We start from the raw sequence: 19263 nt of genomic DNA on the forward strand, positions 1-19263 counted from the left end.
AGTTATAGGGGAACACTAGGTAGGCATCTCATTTACAAGTTATCTCTTGGGTACACCCCAGTGAGTGCTCACCAATATAAAACTCCCAGCTCTTCTTCTACCCCTACTTGGAAGCACCTATTTTGTAAAAGAAGGAAAATGCTACAAAATAGCAGCTAACCCATAAGTTAAAAAAAGAGTATATCTAAAGGCATTTTCTTTAGTTTTGGATAGAGTGGAGAGGTATTGGAACACTTGTCATATTTTATTGCTGTGTCCCCATTAGGAAGATTTGCCCTCTGTATTTGTCATCATTGAAAGTGAGAGTAAAGGAAAATTAAACATTTCTGGTTGTCCCCAGAAGAGAAATAGAAGAGAAATCGTCCAATGGGTACACTAGTTCTTGTGAACTGGGTGGCAACCAGGGATTCCCTCATTTTGAAGAAATTTCCTCTCACTTCCCGTTTTGGCTATGGGGCAGGAAGTGAAGGAAAATCTCCCTAATGTGATACAGATGGCAAAAAACAAACAACTTTGCCTTTAGGATCTTTTTATTTGTGGATAATTTGGTGCAACATGTTATGTGGAAAGTAAAGTTTACATATAACAGCCCCAATAGCCCAGACACCTTCATTGATATAAAAACACAAAATGTACAATCAGCCTTCATGCAGTCTTCAGCTCTGGTACCTACTCAGATTCTGGTAATATTTGCCATCTCCCACTAGCCTGTGTGGTTGTGCAGGGTTGCAGAGCAGAGATCCAAATATACTGTATGTCCCATCTAAGGCCTGTGGTTGTATGTCAATGACATGACTGGGGGGTAGGGAGCATTTGTGTCTAAGCTATAAACTTTTAACTCTGCTTTAAAGTGGTTGTAAACCCTTACATATACCCAGTGAGGTGACTAGTCTCAGGCAATACACAGATGAAACAAATCCTCATACATACACAGTTATGGCTAAAAATATTGGCACCCCCACATTTCTGTCAGATAATGCACCACTTCACCCAGAAGATTCTTACAATTACAAATGTTCCGGCATTCTCATGTTTATTTGTTTTGTTTGTATTGGTATGAAACAAAAAAGTGGAGAAACAAAAAGCTAAAACTTCAAAAATGGACTCAATATTATTGGCTCCCTCAAATTAATATTTGGTATCACACCCCTTGGAAAAAATAGCTGAAATTAATAACTTCCTGTAACCATCAATGAGTTTATTTCACCTCTACTCGAACTTTGCGCCAATCTTCTTTCGCCAACTGCTCCGGGTCTCTCAGATTGGAAGGGTTTCTTTTCCCCAACTGCTGTTTTGAGATCTCTCCACAGGTGCTCTATGGGATTGAGATCTGGACTCATTACTGGCCAGTTCAGTACTCTCCAGCGCTTTGTCTGAAACCATTTCTGGGTGCTTTCTGATGTGTGCTTTGGGTCATTGTCCTGCTGTAAGACCCATGACCTCTGAAGATTACCAAAGAATTCTGATGTGCAATGTAGGGCCCAGTGTCCGAAAGTTAGGTCTGCGTCAGATTTCATAATGCCATGCATACAGTCAAGACATCCAGTGCCTGAAGCAGCAAAGCAACCCCAAAACATCAGTGAACCTCCACCATGTTTGACTATAGGGACTGAATACTTTTCTTTAAAGGCCTCGTTTATTTTTCTGAAAAACAGTAGAATGATGGGCTTTACCAAAAAGCTGTAATTTTGTTTCGTCTAGCTGCCCATTTTCCCAAAAGAATTTTGGCTTCCTCGGGTTAAGTTTTGGCAAACTCCAGTCTGGCTTTTTTAGGTTTCTGCATCAGCAGGGGCTCCTCCTGGGTCTCCTACCGTAGCATCCCTTTTCATTGTGATGGTAACGTACAGTGCGAGCTGACACAGTTGTACACTGTTCCTGAAGGTCAGCTTGAATTTGTCTGGAAGTTGATTGAGGTTCTTTAGCCACCATTCGAACAATCCTTCATTGCAATTTTTGATCAACTATTCTCTTTCGTCCACGTCCAGGGAGATTAGCTACAGTGCTTCTTCTTGACAATGTTGCACACAGTGGAAGCAGGAACATTAAAGTGGTTGTAAAGGCTCAAGGTTTTTTACCTTCATGCATTCTATGCATGAAGGTAAAAAACCTTTGGCGTGCAGCAGTGCCTCCAGTCCCCTCAATACTTACCTGAGCTCCAACGCGATCTAGCAATGTGAACGACTGCCTCAGCTGTCCCCGGTCTCTGCCTCCTCATTGGCTGAGACTGCAAGGCGAGCCATTGGCCCCTCTGCTGTCAATCACAGCCAGTCAGCCAGCCAATGAGAAGGGGGGGGTGCCAAGCCGTGGCTCCGTGTGTGAATGGACACACGGAGCAGCGGGTGCCCCCATAGCAAACTGCTTGCTCTGGGGGCACATGACAGGAGGAAGGGTCCAGGAGAGCCTGCAGGGGACAAGAAAAAGAGGATTGGGGCTGCTGTGTGCAAAACCACTGCAGACAGCAGGTAAGTATGAACATGTTTGTTATTTTACAAAAAACAAAAATGAACCTTTAGAATCGCTTTAAGATCTATGGAGAGACTTGTAACTTTGAGATTGTCCATGCTTTTCCACAATTTTTGTTCTCAAATCCACAAACATTTCTTTGCTCTTTCTTTTCATGCTCCATGTGGCACAAGAAACAACAGAAAGGTTAAGGCTGGCCATACATTATACAATTATCTGGAGTTTTTTGGTTTAGATTTACCAAAAACCATATAATAGGAGGACAAACCTAAACAACACTTTCAGTTGTATCCAATTAGGCAGGCCCTTGCACTACACAGTTGAAGGTAAATCTAAAGGAAATTGGGCAGAAAATTGGAAGATAATTGTATAATGTATGGCCAGCCTAAGTCGATTGTTCACCATTTTAACTGGTTGCCAGTGTGCTTTCTATATTGTCAGCACCTGTTAATTAATACAGGTGAGTTTAATTACAAATTACAGGAGCATCACAAACTTGGAATGCAATTATTTCTTACAATTTTGAGAACATGCCAATAATATTGTACAATCCATTTTTGGGGTTTGCATAGAATGTGTCAGATTTGGCTTTTGGTTTCTCCACTTTTTTGTGTCTTACCAATACAAACAATAGACATAAACATAAGAATGCCTAACCATTTGTAATTGCAACAATTTTTTGAGTGAAGTGGTGCATTATCTTACAGAAATGCAGGGGTGGCAATATTTTTGTCCATGACTGTAAGTTACACTTGTTTATATCTGCAGTCTTCTCTTCTCTACATCTGTTCAAAGTTCTGAATTTATAAAGCTTGTCTTTGATTTCAGAAGAAAAGGGTGGAAAGATCAAATTACATGTTGCAGAGATCAGCGAGGAGAGCTCAAATCTGACTGCAGGGAAGAGACACCCCCCCCTCCCCACAGCACACAGGAGCAGAGCTGAGGCTGTCAATCTGCTGGAGGGAGGTTCTTCCCCTGTCACCGTTTTTCTCTTGATGTCAGGAAAACTTGTCAGAATTGATTCATGCTGATAGCAAAGGAACGACGCAGCGGACAAAAATGACACTTAGAGCTCTTAACCACTTGCCTATTAGGCACTTATACCCCCTTATTAACCAGGCCAATTTTCAGCGCTGCCGCACTTTGATTGACAATTGCGCGGTCATGCAACATTGTACCCATATGAAATTTTGATCATTTTTTTCTCACAAATAGAGCTTTCTTTTGGTGGTATTTAATCGTCACTGGGCGCTTTACTTTTTGCGCTATAAATAAAAAAATTGCAAAAAATTTGAAAAAAAAAAAAGTTTCTTTGTTTCTATTATAAAATTTTTCAAACAGGTAATTTTTCTCCTTCACTGATGTGCGTTGATGAGGCAGCACTGATGGGTACTGATAGGCGGCACTGATAGGCAGCACTAAACGGCACAGATAGGCAGTACTAATGAGGTGGCACGGATAGGCGGCACGGATAGACAGCACTAATGAGGTGTCACGGATAGGCGGCACTAATATGCAGCACTGATAGGCGGCACTGATAGGTGACACTGATGATGGATACTGATAGACGGCACTGACTGGTTATCACTGCTGGGCACTGACTGGCGGCACTGACTGGCACAACCGCTGGACACTGACTGGTGGCACTGACTGGTAGCACTGCTGGGCTGCACTGGTGGGCAGCACTGGTGGGTGGGCACAGGTGGGTGGCACTGGTGGGCACAGGTGGGTGGGCACAGGTGGGTGGCACTGCTGGGCACAGGTAGGTGGCACTTCTGGGCACAGGTGTGTGACACTACAGAGTGGCACAGGTGGGTGCACTGCTGGGCACAGGTGGGTGATCTGCTGGGCACAGGTGGGCGGAGCTAGTGGGCGCACTGCTGGGCACAGGTGGGCGGAACTTGCGGGTGCCACTGCTGGGCACCGATCATCAGGGCACTGATCATCAGTGCCCTGATGATCGGTGCCGATCCGCGCTCTGACAACTGCCGGTTCTCGGCAGTACTTTCCTCACGATCTGACAGCGTGAGGAAAGTGCAGCCGAGAACCGGCACTTGCATTTCCCTCTGATCAGCGTGTCATTGGACACCGCTGATCACGTGGTAAAAGGCCGCTGTGATTGGCCTTTTACCACATCACGTGATCAGCTGTGTCCGTGGGACACAGCGATCACGGAGATCGCCGGGTGCACGCGCCCTGGGGCGCGCAGGAGAGCGTGTTCTGGGAGGACGTCATATGACGTCCACTCAGAACTGGCCGGCCGCAGTGCAGCCGTCATTCGGCTATCTGCGGTCGGAAACAAGTTAACTGAGACAAGTACACACAAAGGCATATGTTTCGATCATATTTCACATAGGAGGTTTACAACTACTTCAAACTTTTTTTAATATAAAATGTTACATCATTTTCCCTACTACAATATTTTATTGATAAAAAGCACTAGAAAACTAAACAAGCATATATTACCTGCAGCACAGTGGTGCCTGGCTCAACCATTACAGGTTTGCCATCCACAAACACCTCCAATAGGTTGCTTGCAGCTGTAGTGGTAGTGCGTACTGAAATACATAGGAAGATATGCAATAAACATGGGGCAATGCAGGCAATATATAATAAAATAGAAATAAAATGTCTCAATATAGGAGGGATATAAAACAGTACAACCCTTAAAGTGTTATTAAACCCACAACAGTAAAATCAGTCTGTATATGCAGTAAAGCATATACTCACTGTGAAACCTAAGGGGTTAATCCTCTGCATTGTGTAAACAGGATGTTTGATCCTGTCTTCTCTGATCGTCCCTGTCTTTTATTGTCCCCAGTCCACCTGCTGATAGAACAGAGCCCAAGGAGGCACTCTGCACATGCTCAGTTTGGTGTGTATCGCTAGAAAGTTTATTTTGTGGGTGCCTGTGATCAGCAAAGGGCTAATCAGTGCTGTCCAGACAGTGGGTCAGGGGTCATGCAGAGTCATAGGACAGTCAAGTGAGAATGAAAACTCCTCCTACAAGCTTTAACCAGTGCTGGGCTAGACTCTGACGGAAGTCACAAGACTGCTATATACTGCTGATGAGAAAAGGTATTTAGCAGTTTATATTTACTAAAATAATTGCATTTCCATGTTCTGTGTACTATGGGAGACTAGATATAGTGAATATAAAAGAGTATGCAGTGCTAATAAAAATAATAATAATAAAATCAAATGAAAAAAATCAGATACATAAGTTGCACAATAGCATATGTGAAGATAACTCAGTCCATATTACGTGGTGAGATAAAGTGATTATGTGCAATTGTCCAAACAATCCATGATCAGGGATAACCGTGACTCTTGTGTTCTTGTGAATGTACAAATAATGCACTAACCAGATAGTGCATAAACTGCGCGTGGAGCAATTAAGACCCGTTCCTGGTGCTCTGGACTTGTGATACCAGGAAGATGTCATCTGCAGGTTAGCCACTAGATGTCATCAATCCAGGTGTATTCGTAAGCCATCCACCAGGAAAATCATCAGCGCGGGAGGGGGGAGTCACACATCACTCCAAACCAACAGGAACCTTCAAAAGCGGGCTCCCATGGAAATGATGAGCCCCAAAAAAGCTTCTGATAGTGTAGTATTTCTTTAATTAGCAAAATTTCCTCAGAGGAAGTGTTATTTACACGAAACGCGTTAGGAAGGTGCCCCTGACCTGTGTACTTATACCACAAGGCTATGCTGACTGACACCCTGGTGGCCAGATCTTATCCTGGATGTAAGTTTTATCCCTTATCTGTACATGCTGAAATTTTGCTAATTAAAGAAATACTACACCATCAGAAGCTTTTTTGGGGCTCATCATTTCCATGGGAGCCCGCTTTTGAAGGTTCCTGTTGGTTTGGAGTGATGTGTGACTCCGCCCTCCCCCGCTGATGATTTTTATGGTGGATGGCTTACGAATACACCTGGATTGATGACATCTAGTGGCTAACCTGCAGATGACATCTTCCTGGTATCACAAGTCCAGAGCACCAGGAGCAGGTCTTAATTGCTCCACGCGCACTTTATGCGCTATCTGGTTAGTGCATTATTTGTACATTCACAAGAACACAAGAGTCACGGTTATCCCTGATCATGGATTGTTTGGACAATTGCACATAATCACTTTATCTCACCACGTAATATGGACTGAGTTATCTTCACATATGCTATTGTGCAACTTATGTATCTGATTTTTTCATTTGATTTTATTATTATTATTTTTATTAGCGCTAGATACTCTTTTATATTTTCCACTGGGTTCCAAAGGTTACCTCTTATGCTAGTGGCTTTATATTCATGTTCCCAGCGCTCAATTACCATTTTATATATAGATATACTGAATGCAGAGTTATGGGTTTAGTAACACTTTAAAAGTTAAAAGTGAAGTCCACTCTTTCAAAAAAAAAAAAAAAAAAAAAAGGTCTATGCAGTCAAGGGGCCCTAGTAAGTAAAAGAAAAAAACCCTGTGTGGCTTTGAAAAATAGCGATTAATGTTGTCCTGCCCATATTCTAACCAAATGGTAAAATATGTAGGATCATCCTCTGCTCCTAAAATTCTATTACCCGCTGTCTCTCTTCAGATTTGAGTGCCACGCAAAAAGGAGTTGTCTCCACTCTGAGATGAATGTAGAGGGGGAAAAATAAAAAAACAAAGCAAAAAAAACACAAGAGCCACACTCCGACAACGTCACTTTTGGTAAAAATCCTTTTCAATAAAGCCACAAAAACAAGTCCCCACCTTGGACTGCACACATTAACATGATTCATCAGAGGGTGTCAGTTGGTTGGAAGTCAAGAATAATGCTCCCTATGGAGACCTTCAGGATATTGTCTTACTTTTCGAATAACTTAGTGCTATCCCTGTTAACCTCCATACCAAATACAGCAGTTTGGGGGACTAGGGGGTGTTGATCCTGTCTGATTTATGTGTTAATCAGCCATGTACCTATGCCCAACGTTTGGTTTCCAAATGGGATTCTTCTATTGTTATTCACAACCCAGACAAGCCTTAAATACCCAATTTTAGGCCTCAAACATTTTAACATCCAAATACACTACAGCTGGGGCTATTAAATCTCAGGGGTCAAAGGGGCTGATGTCCACCTTATACTCTCAACTACTTTATACAACCTTAGCAAGTTAAGGATAGGTGGCAAAAACTAATGTTGTCCTTAACATCTGAAGATTTGGAATGTATTTGGAAATCCGATTTTTCAGTATCTCTGGCTGTCAATAACAAACTCATTCAACTGCACAGTATACTCCAAAAGTATCTGACACTGACCCGTCTACACAAAATAAGTCAGTTGTCCCACACAAACTCTCTGCGATGTCATCGACAGCCAGGCTTCATCTAACTGAAAAGGTTCATGCCCTGTAATCAGCACTTTTTAGCCCCAGGTGACAGGCTTGTCATCCCTGATTACAATGCCCATTCTCTGCTTCCCGGAGACTTGCCTGCTTGGTATCCTAAATGAGGAGTTGTGGCCCACTATATACAGATATTCTTGAGGCAACCTCAAGAATATCTGTAAGTCATTTGCTTTAAGGTGAATGCAATCAGCTCCACCTAATCTTCATCAATCTTTTGGTTTATCAAATAATCCCATATAAAATAAATTATCTATATTAATAGAAACTGTTGAAATAAATTTAATGAAGTGTGGGAGGCTTGACTTCTGTGGACAATGCTACCTTTTGACCCATATAAAAAAAGAGACAGTATGCGATTGACAAACGAGTTACTGGTTGAGTTACAGTTTCTACTGGTTTATCGCCGCACAGACATGGTCTTCGTATGCAACAAGAAATCTCCTGTACATGTCTATACTATGCTGTTACTTTTATTTCAACAAAACAAGTTAAAAAATGTTTTACTTTGTTGTGTACAATAACAGGAATAAACAAAATGATACAAATACTTACCATTATTTGTAGTCACTTGGGCAGCACTTGCTAAAGCCCTTTGAATTATAGGCAATCGCAGCATTGTGCTAAAAGAAAATAAAAAAAAGTAGGGTTTTAACAATAATGCTTTCTCACGATGTCAAATAAGTTTTTCGCAGAAGATAGATTTGTGTATGTCAAAATTTATTTTTTCAAACCTTTGGCTTGCATTAACATTATTGCCAATTAAAAATGAAAGTGATTCTAAAAGGATTTTTATTTGAAATAATAAACATTTCATACTTACCTGCTCTGTGCAGTGGTTCTGCACAGTGCATCCCCGATTCTCCTCTTCTAAGGTCTCCAGCCAGACCTCCTGACTCCCCTTGCTTTTTCGACCTCCAATGATGGGGAAGAATAGAGGAGAGAGCCACTGCTCTGGATTGGCACAGCGCTGGATTTAGGGCGCAGGTATAAGGAGGAGCTCCTGGTGTGTGTGTGTGAGGGAGGGGGGAAGGCTTTCTTAATGCATAGAATGCATTAAGGCAGGGGTGTCAAACTGATGGCTCTCCAGCTGTTGAGGAACTGGAAGTCTCATCATGCCTCTGCCTTGAGAGTCATGCTTGTAACTGTCAGCCTTGCAATGTACCATGGGACTTGTAGTTCCACAAAAGCTGGAGGGCTGCCAGTTTGACACCTGTGCAGTAAGTTAAGAAAACATCTACCTTTAGAACCACTTTCTGTACAAAACGCTCTTCTGAAAAAAGAACCAGCATTTTTTTTTTTAAGCCCAGCATGCATGGACCCTAAATTAGCAGTCTTTAGCTTGTCAATCAGCCTCTGGTCATACCTCGTCCTGCCCACTGCTTTCTAGACTGGCCGCACTGCCTTTCTTGCAGAAACCCTTCCACTGAGATTTAGTGTCTGGGGTGGGATGGCGTGAGACACAAATGAAGTAAGATTTGCCTCAGTCAGGGAAGGGTTGCCTGATCTTATGAGAACATTATTTGTATCTGTTAGCTTTTAAGAAAACATTGAGAATGGTACATCCAATATGCAGTGGCTGTGTGATGTGGAAGTTGTGTGTAAATCACAAGACTACCTGTACAGAACTGGAAATCCTTTGGCAGGTAACATAGTGTTGACAGTTACAATGCTCTCACATATCACAACAGCAAGGCTAATGGTCTGAACTGACTGAACACAGTGTACAACTTTCTCACTCTCCAAGGGGTTGTCATGAAGGATAATGGGGGCTGCCATTGTTTGCCTATTTCCAAATATGCAAGTTGCCTTGTTGTTGCAGGCCAAAATAACTAGCCTGTGAAGAAAGCAGCATTATACATGTAGAAGCGCTCCCTTTACCAATTATATTTAGACCTTACTCCTTGGGCTGGTCAAAAAAGTGTTTTTCATATAAAAGTTTGCAAATAAATATTTCATCATAAATCTTGGGCAAAATGTATTCCGTTATCTTTTAAGTAAAAAAAAAAAAAATAACCCAAATTAGTTTATAACCAAAAATTATAATTTTTAAACTTTTTTTTACATTTTTATATTATTATGGTTTTTTTTTTACATACTGTCACCCTAGCAGTACAGTGTCACCATGGTGACACTGTACTACTTGTGGGGAGTGATGAAGATTTTTTTTTTTTTTACACGGATTGCTTTTACACCCATAAAGGCTGTAAAAGCAATCATTTCTCCTTCTCTCTGGCTGCATTCTTGCAGCCATTGAGAACTACTGTGTGAGTTGTGATTGGTCACAGCTTGTCACATGGTACAAGGCTGTTGTGAATAGCCTTGTACCATGTGACCTCTGTGATCATTCACAGATTTCACATATAGTAAGCAATGATGTCAGAAGTGACTGGATGTTTTTGCTTACAGTTCACACCATACTCCGTTACGGTGCAGTTTTGATGCAGTTTGCTGTGTTCTAGTACAGTTCTGTGCAGAAAAGATGCAGCATGTTCTACTTTTTTTCCGGAACCAGAAACTGGCTGCACTGGTGTGAACTAGGGCTACTGAAATACATGGAAAACACTGTGAATGCATTTTTGATACAGAAAAAAACCCCACACTGGACTGCATCTAATGTGAACTATAGAAGGTAAATGGTTGTCATGCACAACTGCTTCAAATTCTGTCTGCTCCACATTTAATAAATCCCCCTCATTGTATTTTTCTCCAGAAAAAGAAAAAAAAAAAAGGTTTCTGTAAAAAGAAAAAAAAAAAACTAAATAAAAAAAAAAACAAAAAAACACAAAAACATTAGCTAGTACAGAGCTTGATCTAGACTTGGCTTGTCACACAGCATACAATCTGATTGTACAGTCTCTGTACAATTTCCTTTACATTTACCACAACTATTAGTGATACACTAGGGATGTCCAACTCCTATTGCCCGACGCCTGGGACATGTAGTTCTGGGCGTCGGGCAGGTAGTTTTTTTTTGCCCTTAGCCCTGCTGCGGGCCCAAGACTGGTTCGGTGGATGCCGCGGGATGTGGTATAGGGCAGGGAGGAAGAGAGCGGACACATCTGCTTCCCTCTCCTGATCCAGATGTGATGTGACGTCACTTCCGGGTCCCAGTTCGACAGATTCCCATTGTACAGGGGAGACTTGCAGGGTCTTTTAGACCCTGCATGTCTCAAAAAAAGAGAACCTGTCACCAAAAATCATCACATAGGGGACTTTTTGTCCCATATGGGATTAAAAAAAAAACTAAAAAAGTAATTTTTTTTTTTAAATGGAAGTTACACCCAAGCATATAGCACCCCCAAATTTTTCAAGGCCCCCCACCCCCACATATGTACACGCACAAACGTAAAAGCACATACTCGAGCGCCTACACATGAAAACAACGATTGCGATACACATTACATATCACCGCGCATGCCAGAATGAGAGCAATAATTCTAGCACCAGACCTCCTCCGTACACTATACTGATGACCTATAAGGGGCTTTAAAAGTATCGCCTATAGAAAATATAGGGTACTAAAGTTTTTTGTCGTTTTAGGAGTGCACTCAAATTTAAGGTTTGACATGTTGGATATCTATTTACTCACTGCAACCTCGTCTTTTATATTATACAAAAAAAATTGGATAATTTATTCCTTTTTGTTACCCTAAAAATAACTTAAGTGTATTTTTTAATGAAAATGTGTTTCCTAGACGTTTGTAATCTTTTAATTTAGTGTGACATAAAAAATTGGACCTACAGCTATTTTATGCTCTAGGGTCTCTGCTTTCAGAAAATATACAATGTTTGGGGGGTTTAGAGTGAAGGAAATAAGTATTTGATCCCCTGCTGATTTTGAAGGTTTGCTCACTCACAAAGAAATGATCAGTCTAAAAATCGAATGGTAGGAGTATTGTAACACTGAGAGACAGAATAGCAACAAATAATTCAAAAGAAATGCATGTCTAACAAATTATGCACTGATTTGCATGTTCATGAGGGAAATAAGTATTTGATCCCCTTCACAAAAACATGACTTAGTACTTGGTGGAAAATCTCTTGTTGGCAATCACAGAGGTCAGACGTTTCCTGTAGTTGGCCACCAGGTTTGCACACATCTTAGGAGGGATTTTGGCCCACTCCTCTTGGCAGACCCTCTCTAAGTTATTAAGGTTTGCTGACTGATGTTCAGCAACTTGAACTTTCAGCCCCCTCCACAGATTTTCAATCAGATTAAGGTGTGCAGACTGACTATGCCACTCCAGGACCTTAATGTGCTTCTTCTTGAGCCACTCCTTTGTTACCTTGGCTGTGTGTTTTGGGTCATTGTCATGCTGGAACACCCATCCAGGACCCATTTTCAATGCCCTGGCTGAGGGAAGAAGGTTCTCACCCAAGGTTTGACAGTACATTGCCCCGTCCATCGTCCCTTTGATGCATTGCAGTTGTCCTGTCCCCTTAGCAGAAAAACACCTCCAAAGCAGAATGTTTCCACCACCATGTTTGACAGTTGGGATGGTGTTCTTGGGGTCATAGGCAGCATTATTCCTCCTCCAAACACAGCGAGTTGAGGCCAAAGAGCTCGATTTTGGTCTCATCTGACCACAACACTTTCAACCAGTCCTCCTCTGCATCATTCAGATGTTCAGTGGCAAACTTCAGACGGGCTTGGACATGTGCTTTCCTGAGCAGAGGAACCTTGCGGGCACTGCAGGATTTCAATCCTTGGCGTAGTGTCTTACCAATTGTTTTCTTGGTGACTGTGGTCCCAGCTGCCTGGAGATCATTGACAAGATCCTCACGTGTAGTTCTGGGATGATTCCTCACTGTTCTCATGATCATTGACACTCCACGAGGTGAGATCTTGCATGGTGCACCAGACCTAGGGAGACTGACAGTTGTTTTGTGTTTCTTGCATTTGCGAATGATTGCACCAACTGTTGTCACCTTCTCACCAAGCTACTTAGTGATAATTTTGTAGCTCAGTCCAGCCTTCTATAGGTCTACAATCTTGTCCCTGACATCCTTGGACAGCTCTTTGATCTTTGCCATGGTGGAGAGTTTGGAATCTGATTGTTTGATTGTTCCTGTGGACAGGTGTCTTTAATACAGGTAACAATATGAGATTACCAGCACTCCCTTTAAGAGACTGCTTCTAATCTCAGCTTGTTACCTGTATGAAAGACACCTGGTAGTCAGAAAGTCTGCTGAATGATAGGGGATTAAATACTTATATCTCTCATGAACATGCAAATCAGTGCATAATTTGTTAGACATGCATTTCTTTTGAATTTGTTGTCACTATTCTGTCTCTCAGTGTTACAATACACCTACCATTCGATTTTTAGACTGATCATTTCTTTGTGAGTGGGATCAGCAGGGGATCAAATACTTATTTCCTTCACTGTATGTCATCTTCAGGCCTAAAATGATTTTTTAACACGTGTGAAAATAATGCAAAAACAGCTCTGGCAGCGAAAGGGATAAAGGATAAGTCCGATTCTCCCCTTTCCTGACAAGCACCCAATCGGTGCTCATTACATTGCAAGGTCTCTCTCCTCCCTGCTAGTCCCCGGGTGCAGTGCTAGAGAGAGGCAGGTAGGGGGAGATAAACAGCGCAATGTTAAAAATATGAAATGTGTAAGTCGCCATAAAGACCCTTTTGTTTTTAAAAGCCCCCAACATTACTTAAAGCAGATTTAAATACAATTTTGGTTAAAATTTATTTTTATCAGGACAAGTAGATTGTTATGAGGGACACCAATTTAGTCCCTGGACAAGTAGTTTTTTCAAAAATTGCTACACCCCTGTACACTGATATATTGGTTGCCGAAAATTATTAGACAAAAATAGGGTTATCATCATTTTGCCGATAGAAAAAAAAAAAAAAAAAGTGCCAATAATGATAATTGGATTCAATGCAAAAGAACATCCCTATTAACTTCAATGCAAAAACGCCTCTATTTAACCATTTCAATACCGTGCAATTTTACACCTTCCTGCCCAGGCCATTTTTCACGTTTCAGCGCTCTCACACTTTGAATGACAATTGCGCGGTCATACAACACTGTACCCAAACTAAAATTTTATCATTTTCTTCGCACTACTAGAGCTTTTTTTTGGTGGTATTTAATCACTGCTGGGGTTTTTATTTTTTGCTAAATTAACAAAAAAAGACCAAAAATTTTGTTTCTGTTATAAAAGTTTACAAATAAATAATTGTTCTTCATAAATTTAGGCCGAGATGTATTCTGCTACATGTCTTTGGTGAAAATAACCCAAATTAGGATGTATTTTTTAGTTTGTAGGAAAGTTATAGAGTTCACAAACTATAATATTGATCAATCCTGAAGTACTGACAGCCAATCTAATTTCTTGAGGTCCAAGAATGTCAGAACAGTACAGATATCCCCCAAATGACCCCTTTTTGCAGAGTAGACAGTCCGACGTATTTCATAAGAGGCATGGCGAGTTTTTTGAAGTTGTATTTTTTTTGTCATAATTTTTCGGAAAATGAAAAAATTAAAAAAATTATTTTCACTATTTTCTTTTTTACATACTGTCACCAGTGCAGTACAGTGTCATCCTATAACTTGCATGGCGGTTAACAGGGACACTGACTGGTGACAGTATGAAAAAAAAAATATATATTTTTTTTATTTTTTTAATTATTTTTAATTTTTTATTACATTTTTTAAATTTTTTTTTAAGATTTATTTTTCATATTTTACTATGACCAAAGTAGTACAATGTTACCATTGTAACATTGTACTACTTTGGGGAAGTGATCAGTATTTTTTTTTTTTTTTTTTACACAATTTGCTTATAGCAAAGAATTACTTTGCTATAAGCAAGCATTTACCTGAATGAAATCGATTCATTCAGCTTTTTTTTTTTTTTTTTTTTGTGCTTAGCTGTGATTTGGTCACAGCTAATCACATGACATGTACATGTGATTAGCTGTGACCATTCACAGCTAGGCACTAGTATACAATGAATGGCATGAATGAAGCCATCCATTGTATACAACTGTCATACGTCATGTGACCTGCTGTGATTGGTCACAGCAGGTCGCATGGCACCAGCAACGGGGCCGGTACTCAGATCTGTCATCGGCCGTGTCCGAGGTACGCGGCCGGTGACAGATCGCGCTGCTGCGCCACTCTGCATTAGCGCAAACTGCGCATGTGCGGGAGCACGCCAAATGGCGTGCACCCGGAGTGCAGCAGCACTTTTGAAGCCGCCAAACGGCCATTGGCCGGGCGGCTAATGGTTAAGTGTGTCAACTTTATATATACGTTTCATTTTAAATTTTCTGTCCAATTTTTGTGTGTTACTTTCAATAAAAGTTATTTTACATTACTGGTTTGTAATTTTTTTAATTCATATTCATGATATTAATTAAAAAGTCGAATATAATACAATTATATATAAAAAATACATTTTTTTAAAAAAAACCTGTCTATTTCTGTTTTCGGCCAAGTGCAACTTGAATTTTCGTTTTCAGTCCAAAATTTTCATTTCAGTGCACCACTAAAAACTATGATAAAAAGAAGACAAACTTAAGCAATCTATTCAATTAGTATCAAATCATAGAGGATGGTAAATCTAAAGGTAACTGTATAATCAACTATATGATCACCTTACTGTCAGGGTCAGTGCCAAGAGTCAGGCTCACTATAGGTACAAAAAACAAATAATGTATACATACATTATATTGCCAAAAAGTATTAGGATGCCTGCCTTTACACACACATGAACTTTAATGGAATTCCAGTCTTAGTCCGTAGGGTTCAATATTGAGTTGGCCCACCCTTTGCAGCTATAACTGCTTCAACTCTTCTGGGAAGGCTGTCCACAAGGTTTAGGAGTGTGTCTATGGGAATGTTTGACCATTCTTCCAGAAGGGCATTTGTGAGGTCAGGCACTGATGTCGGACGGGAAGGCCTGGCTCACAGTCTCCGCTCTAATTCATCCCAAAGGTGTTCTATCGGGTTAGGTTGGGGTCAGGGTGGAGTCCAGTCGAGTTCCTCCACCCCAAACTCGCTAATTCATGTCTTTACGGACCTTGTTTTTTTGCACTGGTGCAGTCATGTTGGAATAGGAAGGGGCCATCCATCCACACAATAATCCCCCCCCCACCAAACTGTACACTTGGCACAATGCAGTCAGGTAAGTACCATTCTCCTGGCAACCGCCACACCCAGACATGTCCATCGGATTGCCAGAGAAGCACGATAAATAACTCCAGAAAACACGTCTCCTCTGCTCTAGAGCCCAGTGGCGGGGTGCTTTACGCCACTGCATCCGACACTTTGAATTGTACTTGGTGATGTAAGACTTGGATGCAGCTGGTTAAACTATGGAAACCCATTCAATGAAGCTCTCTACGCACTGTTGTTGTGCTAATGTGAGGGCCACATGAAGTTTGGAGTTCTTTAGCTATTGACTCTGCGAACAGTTGGCGACTTCTGCGCACTGTGCGCTTCAGCATGCATCGACTCCGCTCTGTCATTTTACATGGCCTACCACTTCGCAGCTGAGTTGCTGTTGCTCCCACTTTGTTATAATACCTCTTACAGTTGACCGTGGAATATTTAGTAGCAAGGAATGTCCCAGATGGACTTATCGCACAAGTGTCAACCTATCACGGTACCATGCTTGGATTCACTGAGCTCCTGAGAGCGACCCATTCTTCCACAAATGTTTGTAGAAGCAGTCTGCATGCCTAGGCAGGACCAGTGCTAGACTTTTTTGCACCCTAGGCAACACCAGCTACTTGCACCTGCCACACACACACACACTAAATAAATAAAAATGTTTAAATACAGTAGAAAATATTAAATCAGCAAAACATGAAACTGCTAAATTTATTTTATTTTGCAAGAATTGCCATAAGATGCCACCAGCACCAATATTAAAAGACAAAATATATACACTGCTCAAAAAAATTAAAGGAACACTTTGAAAACACATCAGATCTCCATAGGGAAAAAATATCATGCTGCATATCTATACTGAGATGGACTGGGTAATATATTAGGAATATAAGGATGCCCCATCATTTGATGAAAATGATGGACCTACAGAGGGCTAAATTCAAAGACACCCTGAAAATCAGAGTGAAAAAATGATGCAGCACACTAGTCCATTCTGCTGTAATTTCATTGCAGCAACTCAAAATGGTACTCAGAAGTTTGTATGACCCCCACGTGCTTGTATGTGTGCCTGACAAGGTCGCGGCATGCTCCTAATGAGATGACTGATGGTGTCTTGGTGTATTTCCTCCCAGATCTGGACCACGGCATCACTGAGCTCCTGGACAGTCTGAGGTGCAGCTTGACGTTGTCGGGGATGGACTGAAACATGACATCCCAGAGATGTTCTATTGGATTTAGCTCAAGTGAGCGTGGGGGGTCATTCAATGGGATCAATTCCTTCATCCTCCAGGAACTGCCTACATACTCTCACCACATGAGGCTGTGGAAGTGATTGGTTACCCGAATCCAATGATTTGGAGGGGTATCCCAGTAGTTTTGGTAATATAGTGTATGAGGTATTGCCGTGGACACCAATAGGAGAATACATTTTGGGTTTTTCTGGTGGGGGTGGTAATGCAAAAAAATATACAGCGACAGTTTAAGATGATTTTTATATTTACCATTTTGGGCCAGTTTTCCCTTTACAGTAATAAAAAAAAAAAACCTCAGGAGATATCTATTAGCATTTACCGCTGCAAGGTTTATTTCAATTGGATACACTATGCAGTTGCAATGATATTTACGGGTTTACAAACATGCCAGAAGTTGCACAACTTAGTTCAGGGGTTTAACATTCAATGTGAAGTGTCGTGCTGCTGGCTTCTGTCTCAGCCCCGGTTCACACTGCAGTTGCACGACAAGCCACAACACATTTATTTCAATGGGTGCTTTATAAAAAAAAAAGTTCCTGCGCTAATTTTCTGCATATCTGGTACGACTTGAGTGCCATAGACTGCAATGTTAGTCACAAGGAGTTGTACCTTTGTCCTATCTATGCAACTTTGGCTGCAACATGATTCGACTTCAGAGTATTTTTAACCTGATAATAGACTCCCAGTCCATCTTCTGCTGTTTCACACTGTAATGTGCCAATTGGCCAAAGCTGCATCGTTACAATGCAAAGTTGTACTCGAAGTCACTTCTGCGAGCTAGACCTATCTCAGGCACTCATCAAGAGTGTTGACTATGCCCTCCCTATCCATCTCCCTCCTCCATTCATAGAAGCTCTGCTATAGCTTTAACAATGAAAAGAGATCTCTGAATGGAGGAGGTGCATTTTTCAATTATCTGCCCTTCCTCCATTCATAGAGGGCTTTTCATTTATGTGGAAAGGGTGGGTATAGTCAGTGTACAATGTGATTATTTTTTGTTTTTATTTTGCTTTAAGTTTTATACTAAAGTTCAAATGTTTTCTACCTTAAAGCGGTTGTAAAGGCTGAAGGTTTTTTTTTACCTTCGTGCATTCTATGCACGAAGGTAAAAAAACCTTCAGTGTTCAGCTTCCCCCTCAGCCTCCCCTAATACTTGCCTAAGCCCGATCTCAATCCAGCAATGTGAACAAGAGCATTGGCTCTCCTGGGTCTCTCCCTCCTTATTGGTTGAGACACAGCAGGAGGAGCCATTGGCTCCACTGCTGTCAATCAGAGCAAGTGAGGAGGGGGCAGGGCTGAGCCACGCTCTGCATATCTTATAGACACACAGAGGTGGCTCAGGAGTGAGCACGCACGAGTGCCCCAGAGCAAGCAGCTTGCTCTGGGGGCAAGCAGCAGGGGGGGCGCCAGAAGGGGACCCAAGAATGGCAGGATTGGAGCTGCTTTGTGCAAAACCAATACATTGAGCAGATATCACGTTTGTTTGTTTTTTAATGTGAACTTGTAATATCACTTTACTGCATTCTCTGCATTAAGGTAAACCTCCTCCATGAGGGACTAATCACAGGAACCCCTGCGGGGGCTCTTACATCTATTCGCAGGCAGGGTGAGTTCACAAGTGTGAATGCACTCTTAAGGCTAATATGTATTTTCTGCAAGGAACGCAGGTTCTTCTAGCTGAAGATCCTGTGTAAAATATGCATCAAAGTATTCGTGTTTATATGCACTGGTGCGTAGAACCTGCACATCTGTGGGTCCTTTGGGAGATTTACTGAAACTGGAGCACTCAGCATCTGGTGCAGCTGTTCATGGTAGCCAATCAACTTCTAACTTCAGCTTGTTTAGTTAACCAGTTGCCCGCAGCCCTATAGCAGAAATAATGCTACAGGGCAGCAGGGCTGTGCAAAATCACGTATAATCCACATTTCCGGGTGGGGGAGTGCACGCACGCTGCCCTACCTGCGCCACCAGTGGCGGCTACAGATGTCAATCACCGGATCTCGGCTGACGGAAG

The 19263-nt window shown here is 41.6% G+C and overlaps 1 protein-coding gene across 1 annotated transcript in view; it reads right to left on the reverse strand.

The window, feature by feature from the left end:
- NDUFS1 (NADH:ubiquinone oxidoreductase core subunit S1) overlaps positions 1–19263 on the reverse strand; it is a 55535-nt gene that overhangs the window by 34410 nt on the left and 1862 nt on the right. Inside the window, exons 2-3 of the mRNA XM_089670987.1 lie at positions 8408–8475; positions 4930–5021 (exon numbers count right to left, since the gene is read on the reverse strand). Of these exons, the coding sequence (XP_089527113.1) occupies positions 4930–5021; positions 8408–8471 (156 nt within the window). The 5' untranslated portion in view covers positions 8472–8475. The remainder of the gene's footprint in view (positions 1–4929; positions 5022–8407; positions 8476–19263) is intronic.

The sequence above is a fragment of the Staurois parvus genome, unplaced genomic scaffold, assembly GCF_062004578.1.
Source record: "Staurois parvus isolate SC_StPar_1 unplaced genomic scaffold, SC_StPar_1.0 ptg000011l, whole genome shotgun sequence".
NCBI classification, from domain to species: Eukaryota; Metazoa; Chordata; class Amphibia; order Anura; family Ranidae; genus Staurois; species Staurois parvus.